At 35.0% G+C, this 13,405-nt stretch overlaps 1 protein-coding gene across 1 annotated transcript; it reads left to right on the forward strand.

Annotated features, from left to right (window-relative positions):
- Positions 1 to 5,734: 5,734 nt before the first annotated feature.
- On the forward strand, positions 5,735 to 6,754 carry LOC112026683 (LOB domain-containing protein 12). Its single transcript, XM_024059375.2, has 2 exons — positions 5,735 to 5,999; positions 6,369 to 6,754. Exons 1-2 carry the CDS (start codon positions 5,844 to 5,846, stop codon positions 6,708 to 6,710), a joined length of 498 nt encoding a protein of 165 aa, XP_023915143.1. The 5' UTR covers positions 5,735 to 5,843; the 3' UTR covers positions 6,711 to 6,754.
- Positions 6,755 to 13,405: the final 6,651 nt, after the last annotated feature.

The following is a 13,405-nucleotide window of genomic DNA, read 5'->3' on the forward strand; positions in this document are numbered from 1 at the left end:
TTATTTTACTCCCTTCTTCTCTCGTTCTTTCTCCCTCTTCTTCCTCTTTAGTTATGACACTTCGACCACTTCTTCTTTGGTTTCCACGTCCAGAGCCTTGGTTAGAGGTGACAGTTCTTTTTTCCTGTTCTTTGCCCTTAGCTAAAGTGGAAGAGGGAATGGATATAGGCTGGTCCGAGGAGGTGGGGGAGTAGGGTTGGGATCTGTTGAAGGCTGTGGGGGAGTGGGCGCCAAATGCAAGGTTGGGGGGTAGTAAACCTTATCAAAAGCCCCGAGCTCTGATTCGATACTGATCCCAGCAGTCTTCAGAGCTTGGCCCCACACCTCTAGGCAGAAGGCCCGAGCTACATCCCTAAGTTGGGCAATAAGACTCTCAACTATCTTAGTCATGCCCACATCATAGGCTGGCTGCTTGGCCTTGGACATCTCAGCCTCTTTGGCCTCTAGCTTCTTCTTTGTCTGTTTGAGCTCCACCACAGTCAGAGCCATCTTATTCTCAGCCCTTCTTTGGGCCTCCAAGGCTTTAACAGTTTGTTTTTCAAAACTTTTAAGGCTAGAATTAGTATTCTTTTGATCATTTTCCACCTTGTTTAGCTGGATAAGAGTTTCTTTGAGCTTCTTGTCCGCCTCTGTGTGGGCTTTTTCAACGGCCTCTAATTTATTCTCTGCCTTTCTAGCCAAGTCCAGGGAATAGTCCACCCATTCCTCGGCCATAAAAGCAGCTTGGAAAGACTACAAAAAAAAAAAAAAAAAAAAAGAGTAAGTGTTATACAGTGCATATACAATCTCACGTTGCAAGTTAACGGGAGTAGTCATGTACCTTGGCGAGGTCTCGTTTCAAGGCGAGGAAGACTTCACGCTTACTAAAAGACCTTAGCTCCGCCATATCTTTAGGCAGGCATAATGCCTTTTCCAGGCACTCTGCCACCAAGCTTGAGCTACCCTTTTTGGGGTCCTTTAGGTTGGCGTTGTCTAGTACTGGATTGCCCAAGTTGAGGGTGAAAATGGGTCTCCAGATAAAGGCCTTCTTTGATTGGTCTTCCCCAACCTCCTTAGAGGTCCTAGTGGATGTGGACTTCTTTGGCTGCCCCTTCCCTGTCCGGGCTTCTTTAGCTGGGGGTTGGTGGGAGGATTGAGTGACCTCCCTCTCCTTGGCACCTTCGGTGCCCTTGCTTCCCTAGGCCTTCTTTCTTTTCTTGTCCGTGGCATCAGCAGAAGATGCGTGTGTAGCAGCAGGAGTGGGTGGCCGTGAGTAGGGCAAGTAAGTCTGGGGTCTTCTCTTTGAAACCTATCCCTTCTGAAGTATGAGCTTGTGATGTGCTAGGAGCGTCTTCGTGGTTAAAAACCCCAAAGTCCTTCTCTGTCACTTCTTGGATAGGTTCAGGGGTGGGCTCTTTCGCTTCCTCGTTCGCAGGTAGGGGTTGTTCTTGGAAGTATAGTATGCGGGTCGCAAAAAGGGCTGGAAGCTGAGGAGGTCCTGCTGCTAGAAAGCTTGGAATGGCAACACCAATCAAAGCTAGTTTGGGATCCCTAGCTCTGATTATGTTCTTTGGGCTTTGGAAGCGCTTGGTGGAAGGTGTGTATTCGAGGATGATGTGAGCTACTCGAAGTTGACCGTCCTTGTGTAGAAAGATATCTGACCTGAGGATCCGGTTCAGGTCCGGGAATGTGAGGAGACAAGCAGCTGCCCGACACCATAAATGTGAGATCGTGGATTCCGAAGCGTCAGGAGTGTGCTGGGGACAGGTGAAAGGATGTTACCATGTGGAAATGCATATGGCATGTATGTAGTTCGCTTGTGTAACTAAAACTTTGCTTTTACCTCAAGGTTAATAGCAAAAGTTTTAGGAGGCTATTGTGGGCGCTTGAAGATCGAGGATGAAGTTGAAAAGTTGCAGTGCTGGTGTTGGGATGCCAAGGGCCATGGGTCCGAGGAGGAAGGTCACCCGAGGAGAGGAAGAGATAAGTCATAGGACTTTGAGATGTTTCAGGTGGGGAGAAGGGTATGATGAAAGAGAGAATCTGTGATCATAAGAGAAGTTTCCAGTTTGGAGTAGCCTGTTGCCTCTGAATTAAATGGTGGGCAACGGCTTTATCAGCTGCATTGATGAGAAAGTGACCTGAACAGTGCAATTCATAACTAAGCAGATTCCTTCCACCACTTTCTTTAGATACAGAAAGAAACAAGTGTCATGAGATGAATGATGTTAGGTAAGGATGGATGGTTGGGATATGAGAGAAGGAGAAGTAAATAAAAGGAAGAGGGTTTACAGAGATAGGGGGGACGAAGAGATAGTGAAGAAACGAGAAGAACATTGAGAGAAAAGAGAGTGAATAGTAACATATCCTATGTAAATGTGGCCTCCTCGGGCCAAGTTGTATTGAGAAAGTGATTCATCCATTTAAGAGGATTTGCCTTCTTTTCCATATTTTTCTCGTCGAGCAGAGTCCTCCTTTTGTTGTTTTGTTTCCCTCTCTTATAAATTCATTGTTTTGGGCCATGGTTGGACAGATCCAGCCACTATTCTAAGTGCACCTGGGCAGCTAGTTTCTCTAGTCCTTACAATTTCATTTTAATATATATTTTTAATTTGATTTTTATATTTATATATTTTAGTTAAAATTAATGAGTCTAGTTAATGGGTTCCCTTAGAGCATTTGTTAATGGACTATTTTAGAAAAAATTTAATACCACTTTTATGATAAATATAAAAAATTGAAAAAATATATCAAATGCTTTTTTCTTTTCCATAAAAAATTTTTAAAAATATTTTCTAAACCAATGCATGCAAGGCATTCATTAAATTTTTCTAAAATTAACTAGAACCCATTGTCTTTTAGATAAAACAAATTAACACTAAACAAATTCTAGTTACACTAAATTTGACAATCTCTAAATAAATTTAATTCACTTAAGTTTATTCTTTTTTTTTGCAAATTATATCATTTGACTTTATAAATATTATTTCTAATTAATTAAATATTTATCATGTAGTATGATTTTTTTTTTTCTAATTTTCCATCCATATATTGCATAGCGATCATAGAATATACTATACAAAGTCTAACACACAAATTATAGATCAGGTAACAAGAAAAACTTCTAGAGGGGGTCACAGTATGATAGCCCTTAAAAGTATTAAAAGACAAAGATATTAATGGAAAAATCCAAAGAAATAAGAGGGTTTTTAAAACTCATGGGGGCCATGCTTGATTTTTAGAATCCTCGCCTCTCTAGCTAGGGTATGGCTCCACGACGGTGACCTAGTGACTTACAGTAAGTAAAGCTTAGAAATTGATTTATTGTTATGCAACTCTCACAGTTACTCATATATTTCAAAGTATGGTTGTTTGATACTTAGAATATCACACTATTACTTAACAAAAAAAAAGAAAAGTCAATAAACAATAAGCCAATTATTTTGAGGACTCAACTTTGTGAAGCACAAAAATATGTAGGCCGCACAGCTTAAGTCCAAGTCTAAAAAACAGTGCATTTATTACATATTTTATGACTATTAGTTGAACTAATCAATAATCTGGGTCAAACACATGGGGAGAAAGAGAGAGAGATTTTGTTTGTTTTTCACGTGAATGTCTGTGGGTTCTAAGTTCTAACAAACATTCACGTCGAGCCCCTTCGTTGGTCTTGGTTAAGAACTTGCTAATTAACAACCCTAAACTCTAAGTACTCTAGGACCAGCAAACACTTGTGTGTAAACACTACACACACGTACGCACTCCCCTAGATAAAGAAGGGTCAAAGGCTCAAATGGAGGACGTGCAAGCCATACAAAATATAATTAATGATCAAAAAAAGCCTTGGCGGCGTGTCAACCATTACAGTGTTTATATTGTTACTGTTTTCTTTTTCAATTATTCATATTTTTCTTCTTCTTCTTCTTCCAACTTCGTGTTTCACACTCACTCATACTGGTCACTGTACTGAATGGACCTTTTGAACTGTGACCCCTCTAGAATAATATCAAGTGGGGCACATGATCCCATCTCATAGGTTCGTGAAGCTGGCCTTATCACTACAATTTTTCAGTGTCCAGGTTCGTTTTCTAGAGAGACAACTTGGTTTCTTTTTCCATGTCCCTCTCCTTTAGGTAATTTGAAATGAACAAGCTAGAAGGAAAATATTTTCATGAACAGCATAAATCAATTGATTGCATCTTTACCAAATGAATTTATAACGTGCTTAACATACTTTTAATTATTTTAATTAAAAGCGTGTTGGGAATTTAGGATGAGTTTCACGAGCTTATTTTCCTAGATACAACTTTACACAAAAAAAGAAAGAGGTCAGGTTGTTAACTGATTGAAATAAGTGAAAATAAACTGCCATAATTTGAAATGAGCAGAAGATTTTCATGAACAGAATAAATTGATTGCATCTTTACCAAATGAATTAATAACATGCTTAACACACTTCTAATTAAAATAATTAAAAGTGTGTTGGGAATTTAGGATGAGTCACATCTCACACGAGCTCATTTTCTTGGATCCATACAACTTTACAGGAAAGAAAAAAAGAAAAAGAGAAAAAAAAAAGAAAAGAAAAAGAAGAGGTCAGTTGTAAATTGGTTGAGTGCGCGTTTGGGTAGAGGTTAAAAATTAAAATTATTTTACTATTCAACTTATTTTTGTTATTATTTATGGACTTTATTGCACTTTTTGGTACTATTTATAGGCCCTACTATATTATTTTAATTAAATTTTACATTTATTTACAGTACTTTCAATAATAATTTTTTAATTTTAAAAAAATAAGTAGTATTTAAAAATACCCTAAAAGTGATGAGAATAGACTGACATAATGACAATTAAATAAGCACACAGTAGGTGAATTCTAATATATATGCTTTTGCACAGCATGAACCGAACCATCCAAATGGGATCTACCATCTATGCACACCATGAACTGAACAACGATTAATTAAATAAGCAACATGACTGAACCACCCATTTCAAGTTTTGGTCTCCAACCATATCCCAGACCCATCGGCCAATTTTAATTATATTATATCTTATGCACACACACAAATGACACAATATCTTCTAAATAGTATTTACAAAATGGAGAAAAAAAAGGTAAAACAGTAAAAATACTACATGATTAATTTATAATAAAAAGCTTATAAACTAATGTAAAATATTAAAAATTTAAAATTTAAAGCCTTAATTTATAAAGTTTATGTAGTAAAATTTACAATAACTAGTTAAACTGGAATTCATTTTTGGGACCCTCCCAAATTTGAACGGACCAAAAGCTAGATGAAAAAGATAGAAAAGGTAAAAAATGGAGTAGTAGATACAGTGAATATATATCTAGGTTATCAAATCATTTTTTTTTTTGGTTGCTAAACCTAGGTTATCAAATCATTATTATAAAGTTTGCAACAACAATGATAAGACAAGGAGCCTGGATTCTTATAGTATTACTTAGATGCCCTTGTCACAGCTAAAACAGTGTGTGCCTATTGATATTGTTTTGATGTCTATAACGTTCTGCAGGGACCCAAGAGTTTCCTCAAAACTGTAATGATATACTCGAGTACTTTCTCATCTTTAAAATATATCGTAATAATAATAATTAATAAAACTTATCAGATCAATTATTTAATGGTTAAGCTATTATTTAGTACAGTTTCTTATATACAGTTAAGTGTGTTTGATCTGTAGCACACTTTAGGGTCACACACACGTTCTCAACTATTATAAATATACACACTCCAATCTCATTCTCTACAAGCTTAGTCCTAGTCACACCTTCATGGTTCCTAGCTAGCTTTTCCCTTCAGTAACACACAAAGAGTTTTTATTTCTGAAACCAAAACATGGGTGGAAATTCACCATGCGCTTCCTGCAAGTTACTGAGGCGCCGATGCGCCAAAGACTGCATTTTTGCTCCTTACTTTCCATCTGATGACCCCCACAAGTTTGCCATTGTTCACAAGGTCTTTGGTGCTAGCAATGTTAGCAAAATGTTGCAGGTCTCTCTCTCTCTCTCTCTCACACACACACACACACACTCGTTCACTTATAAAATTTTGGTTCTCTAGAAGTACTATGATAATTGTAAAGTACATAGAGAAGAATACGTTTTAAGGAAAATCGTTAAAGACACTACATATGAGTTAGGAAAGCTTATATAGGAAAATTTTTAATATCTATCACATCATTCATGTTTAAACATATTTTTTTAATTATAGCATCACTATCAGTCAGTGGTATATTAAGAACTTGAGAACCCACTTCAGAGAACTTTTTATTGTTTACTTTTTTGTCATAACCAGGGCAAGTCTTAAGTAATCTCTTTTGGCTGATTAGTAAATCTTTATGATAATTATAATGTCAAGCAGGAGCTTCCAGTTCATCAGAGAGCAGACGCAGTGAGCAGCCTAGTCTACGAGGCAAACGCAAGAGTGAGAGACCCTGTTTATGGGTGTGTTGGAGCCATATCTTTCCTGCAAAACCAGGTCTCTCAGTTACAAATGCAGCTAGCTGTGGCTCAAGCAGAGATACTCTGCATCCAGATGCAGCAAGAGCCAGTTATGCCAACCCCACAGATGGACCCAGATGACAAATCATCATACTTATTCCATGATAGCCTCCCTCAGTACCTTAATTTTTCATCCTCTAGCAATGTAATTAATGACTCTTTCAAGAGAGAGAGCATTTTTGGACATGACATGGTTTCTTAATAAAATGGTTTTCAATAAAATGGCTTTCATGTTTCACTCTTTCAGCATATTCTTGTTTATAAACCATACTCTCTTTTGACCCCTTAAAATTGTTAGGGAACTATGAATTTAATCATTTAAGTATTATTTTAGCATTCTTCTTCATGTGTAGCCACAAACTCTCCCTACTATATGAGACCCAATTTGTGGACTTTTTAATATTTTAAATTTAAGGTAAAGCAGAAATCAAATTTGAACTCAAGACCACATTCTTATGATAAACTTTCATTGGTCCTAACAACTTAAATTGTTTAGTTTAATCATTTAATCATTATATTAACGCTCATGATTGATTGGCACGAATAGGACAAAAAAATTGAAGGAACAGATGAGAGAGGATGAGTTGTTTGTACTTCTTGTTGGTTAAAGAAATGACCTGAAATTTATTAAAGAGACATTGGAGGGTGTCTTGAAACGCAAGGGTAAGATGATAGTCAACTCTAGCATGTGGAAGTGAAGTGAACTAGAGTTTTCTGAGTAACTGGTTAAACAAATTAAGGTCTTCTTAGTTTATTTATGCGTGAATACCGATGGGTCGGTGGCCTTTTAAAAATAATCTCAAACATAAATTCTTTTAACTAATTAGGCTCCGTTTGGTAGAGCATTTTAGCAATATGTTTTTAATTTTTAAACAACAATACATATATTTTCACGTACTTTTTCACCCACACGTATTTCAAAAAAATACAAATAACATTACTTAAACTTATCCACCAAACAAACCCTTAATAATGATTAACTATGCTATTGTAAATAAATGACAATCCACCACATTATGGTGCAGAGGGGCTGTTTTGTATTCTAACAAGCAAGACAAATTTTGTTTCTTTAGTAGACTTTTAGTGGCCATTTCAAACGCAACTGCACCTATTTGATCGTGCAATAATTTTTATTTGTATCCAATGCTCATGACATATACCTAATCAGCCAAAGTTGAGAACTTCATGGACCTCAATCCCTATTCTCACATGAAAATAAAGACAATTCGTTAGACACACATACATAAAATAAGGACAAATTCATTTTGTAACACAAAAGCTGCAGTCCAAGAAACCAACCCCACCACTACCACCCCCCCCACCCCCTCCCCCAACACACACACACATACAAACCCTCTAGGTTTGGCAACATGAATTGGAAATTTGGATTTAAAATGAGTGGAATTGGACAACTCATCACTTCATGATATTCTATAGAGGGATTTGAAATTCTAAAAATCTAAAACTGTATTAGGATTTTATAGGGTTCTTAAGGTAAATTCACCATCAAATTCTTAAAAATCATATCCATTCATGCATGATAAAAAGAATGGATTATATTTTTTCATGTCATCATCGTTTAAAAATATGGACTAGATCAGGTGGAAAAATTGAATGGAGCAAAATTTCATGGTAAAATTATCCTAAAAACTCTAGCCAGAAGATCTTAATTCATCCAAAACCCATGTTGCAATTTTTGTGTAAGGAGTTACTTAATCATTTGGGTTTGTATTCCTTGAAATGGCTAAAACATATCGTTGTCTTCATTTTAGAGAAGACCTACATGAGGGAGTAGCCTCTCTCCTTGTATTCTAGTAGAAAAAGACATTTAACAAAGATCTTAATTAAAATATACACACTCAAAGTAAAAATACAAAATAATTTGTAATAATCCTAGAAAATGGCTAGCCACATTTGCGTTTACACACCAAAATGACCAATCAAGTTACAATTAGAGTTTCTTGTAATCGCTTATAAACCCAAGATTCACCTAGTAACTTGATTGGAGACTCAAACACACACTTAAACAATCCAATCCAAACTAATCAAATCTGCACAATTTAAGTATCACATGTTTATTGGAAACTTGTATTCTTTGAGGGATAATGAGTTCTATGAAAATCTCATTCTCATATTATATCCAAAATATATATACATGTGAAATTGACGCTAGAGACAAGAAGTAGAACATGCCTTCTCAAGAAAAATGCATGTGCTATAGAAAACCTTGAATTCACAAGGCAAAATCAAGAAAAGATAACACTCCCTCAAATTTTATTACCATATAACTTAATACTAATTTGGGTTACAACTACATACTTACATATAGAAAAGTAGTAAGAGATCCTAGGACAATTAGGAAAGCCATAAAGAAACCTAATTCATATTAGGCAGAAAAAAGAAGAAAGATCTCCAAAAATTAAAAATTAGAGAATATTGCATAATATTATGGACTTTAGGAAACGCTACAAAACTGATAGGATCATGTTCTAACTTTTAAATCAAAGTTATAACATACGATGATTCAATTTTTATAGCAAGTGTGGAGACTGGAAAAATGGCACTGAGATACAAGAAATAGCACATTCATTAAATCAAAGGCCAAAATAAAGAAATTTGGTAGGAAAGCGACGTAGGCCACGGCTGTAATGCAATGAGTACTTTTAATCCTCACGTCGATTCACTTCAAGTCATCAAATTTTACGCGTCGCCAACTGCAAGGAGTTTTTTCGAAGAACTTTTCAGTGTTGCTACTTAAGACAAATTTTCTGTTCAAAGAAAGCTTTATATTAGGCTAATTTATTCTACGTCAGGAATTCCTTCGTACAGAAGACTTGCTTTCTAAGTCAGGAATTCCTACAGTAAAAACTTATGAACAATATATAGTTTTATGACCACGTGAAAACGTCATTTTAGAATTTTATGTGACAAAAATCCAAAATAATTGTGAAACTACCTGTCTGCAGATAACAATACTCTTATTGGGTTGCTGTTCTTGCTTTCACTTTCAATATCTCACTCTCACTCAATAATTATTCTACTAAAACAAGGACCTAAACTAATCTTAAAAAAAAAATAAAAAAAAATAAAAAGCAATAGTACAAAATTATAATAACACGTATCACAGATATTTTTCTAGCTAGTTCACGTGGGGGTTAGTGCAAGGTAGTGCTCAGTTCATGGGAAGTATACAAGTGGATGAATTGAATTTATTATTATGAGCTTAATTTAATACTATATATTATTTTTGGGTAAGGTTTGGGTCTAGTGCAACTAGGTATTAGACTTGTTGAGATAGTGACATGTGTCCACTTTTAAACATGTATTACCATCTCAATGAGTCCAGTGCACTGGATGCACTAGACTTAAACCTTACCTAATATTCTAAATCCATCTCTCTATATAATTATGTGTCGAATCAAACTAGTAATATTTTTAAATTTACGAAAGAAAAAAACAGAAGCTTAGGCAACAACTTACGTACTTAAGATTCCCTCCTTTGCTTTGTTTAATCTGGAAGCATGTCCTAAGTCAAACTTGAAAGCTTTTTTTTTTTCTATCCCTATCAAATCCTCTTTTTTTTTTTTTTTTGGTATCTCTTTATTTTGTGTCTGTATCTAGCTGTATCGTCATTCTCCCCATCATATCTGATAAATGCTTAATAGATAGTTTGAATTTTTGAACTTGCATTACTATTATGTAATGCCTATCAGTACTTTCCATTGAGATTCGATCTATTCGTTTGTTTGGGAGTTAATAATTTAATCTTTTTAGGAATTAACTTTGAGTTTTTTTGCAACTCGTTTTGGCATATTTTGGTTACGTTAAAACTATTATAAATTTTATTTCATTAACTTTAAATTGATGTGTCAATTTTTAAACATAAATTGAAAAAGGTTAATGTGTTTATTTATTATGTTATTGATGTGACATCTATTACAATCAATCTAAGGCCAATGGGTTTCAGTTAGTTCAATTTGTAAAGTCTCTGATGGTTAAATAAGAGATCTGGAGTTCAATTTTTATTTACATTAAAAACTGATTGGTATCTTAGTCTGATGATAAAAAGTTATTATTAAGAACGAACGCTATAAGTTGAAACTTTCTAAAAAAAATAATCCAAGGCCACGTTAGTTTATAAATATTTTGTAATAAAGTTGGATGTAACTTTAACATTTTCATGGTCTATTTTTATTATTATGTGCATTTGGCATTTGGTCTAATCTAAAGATTTTAGGGCCACCTTACCTATGACAATTTCGTACCATTCCTTCATCTCCTTGAAAGCTATTTCGTAGCCTCAATGATTTTTATATTCAAAAGGGTTAGAAGAAGTAATAATTTTATGCCTTCAAAATGCAAAGAAAATATGACAATATCTTGTTCTTTTAAAGTAACGAAGGTTGAGTGTTTTTGACAGCAAGAATATAAACGAGTAGCTTTTTTCTGTAAAAAAATATTATAATTTAACACAAAGTAGATCAATAAAGTTATGGCCAATATAATAATATGAATTATGATGATATTTATATGAATAAACCATAAGCATTACTAAAATATAAAAACTTCTTTTGAAGTTTATAATTGATGATTAATCTTTCATGCCTGTAATCTATTCTGGTTATGTCTCATGATTAAGTGTGGAGTAAATTTACTACTGCAACAATTTTCACAACTATAGTCACAACTCGCTTATGTAAAAAATTGTGGGTCCTTAATTTCACAACTCACAAGTCATCAAGTGAACAAATTGTGACCAAGTTGTGAAAATAGTTGTCAACTAGACTTACTCTTAAGCATGTGATTCAAAAGCGTTTAAATTTGTAAAGCGATATAAATGCAAGTGTAAGTTGACAAATTCAGACATTACACAGCACCTACTGGGTTCTCGTTGAAGTGTCATGGCATCAATTTCGAGAATTAAATAATAGCAAATGAAAAGTTTCTACAAATTTCAGGTAGAAACTTTTTTTTTTTGAGGAAATTCAGCTAGAAACTTTGTCTAATAGTTTAGTACATGAAACTTCTATGATTATATTAGCCATAGACTTCATTGGTCAGATGAGGTTGAAAACACAAACCAAATGAGAATTCTTTTTAAAAGAGATTACACAACAAGACAAAGACATTTCACTATTATCTATCAACCTCGATTTCTGCCTCTACGTGCAGACAAGAATGAGATAGTGGGAACCTCATTTCTTTCTTTGAGGGCTCGAGGAGAATACTTCCAAAAGAAAGGTGGTTTGGATTTTCAAATACCATTCTTCTTTTAGTTATCTACATCTTTCTTCTTCTACTCCTTATTTCTTGTTTCTCTTCTCTAGACTCTAGTCATTGGATCTAATCACCAATTTATTTTAATAATTCCATTTTAAGTCTTATATTTGGAAACAAAACACAAAACCTCCTAATTAATCCATTAACATTTTCACACTATTCTTACAAAGTTCTTTTTTAATTTAAAAAAAATTGGAATAAGCTGTTACAAAATGCTGTTAAGCCGATCCAAAAATTTTGGGACTAAAATTTGGTTATTTGTCATGGTTGATACTTCAAAGAAGGGGTTTTTTTTTTTTTTTTTTAATAGCCATTTTGCTGAAAGAAGCATCAGTTACTTTTCCATGAAATACATTGGTATCATCCACATTCCACACCATGGTGGAGTTATCTAGGAGTATCCCTTGGGTCCCAGTCAATATGATTAGATAATCATGATTCATGCACCTCTAAACTCCTTACTTCTGTTTGGCTATTCTAGACCGCACTTGGAATTCAAAGTTGAGCACGCTGGAAAATCAAAACATCTAAGGCAGTTAAGGCTTGTGTCCAAGTCTATGGATACCCAGTTTCATATCCAAGTATATTTTATTCTATAGGTATAAAATATTGAACCCTATCACAATCTTATGTGCATATTTCCAACCCCCCCACCCCTCCTTTCAAAAATATATAATCAATTTCCTTCACTTTTTTATATTCATCGCACCCTACAGTCTACACTGCATAGTGGAGTAGGACTATGAACTCTTTGACCCCAAAACTGCAGGCTCGCCATTTCTGACTAGAAACCTCGGGAATTAGACAATTAGTAACAATTAGTTTGACCCTTCCACTAATATTTTAAGCTCGAATATCATCTTATGAAATTGAGCTGTTTGTTTGTTGTATTTTTTTTTCCCCTTACTTTATCCATCAATAAGAAATTGAAATGTTAACACCCCCCACACCCCAACAACAACACCCCCCACCCCCCCCCCCCCCCCCCAAAAAAAAAAGGGGGGGGGGGGGGGCTTGACTTGAATTAAATTTAAAATTCAGATGCATATCTTTGTTAAGTGAACGAAGGAGATGAGTAAGTGAAGCTTAAAAGTGTTGATCCCAAACCCAACTCAAAAGGAATAACTCTAAATTGGGTGTGATTCTAATAACATATATAGACCTGTATTTACTAACACTTCACCTTTTACCTATAATATTGCTGAAAGCCTAAAAGGCTAAAACTATTACAGAATATGCTGTATGCCACTGCCTAGACATAGAGCTTTCAAATTCAGGTAGGGGTTTCAAGCGTTTCCCTTGAACTTCATGTTTTCCACATGTGGGAAACAGAATCTGCATCAAGCCCATTTTCCCCATGCGTTTGCTTGTATTTACAGCATTTCTGAGTTAAAAGTTAAAAGTGTCCAATATCAGAAACCACCTATAAAGTATTTTGTCCTTAAATCGCGCCCGTGCGTGCGCCGGGGGTGGGGGGAGGGGGGGGGGGGGGGTGTGGGTGGTGTGGGGTTGAAACTGTTAAACTTAAATAAATACAAGTTAGGAGCAGTTTAATAACCAAAATGTCACCTCTAAAAACAGACACATCATAAAGATGAATTATTGGGAAATATCAAA

Source organism: Quercus suber, unplaced genomic scaffold (assembly GCF_002906115.3).
Source record: "Quercus suber isolate HL8 unplaced genomic scaffold, Cork oak 2.0 scaffold_148, whole genome shotgun sequence".
Lineage (NCBI taxonomy): Eukaryota > Viridiplantae > Streptophyta > Magnoliopsida > Fagales > Fagaceae > Quercus > Quercus suber.

Bases quoted from the DNA above. Each gene is read 5' to 3' on its own strand.
- LOC112026683 (XM_024059375.2), top strand. From the start codon at position 5,844: ATGGGTGGAAATTCACCATGCGCTTCCTGCAAGTTACTGAGGCGCCGA. The intron at 6,000-6,368 runs GTCTCTCTCTCT...AATGTCAAGCAG, and splicing joins ATGTTAGCAAAATGTTGCAG to GAGCTTCCAGTTCATCAGAG.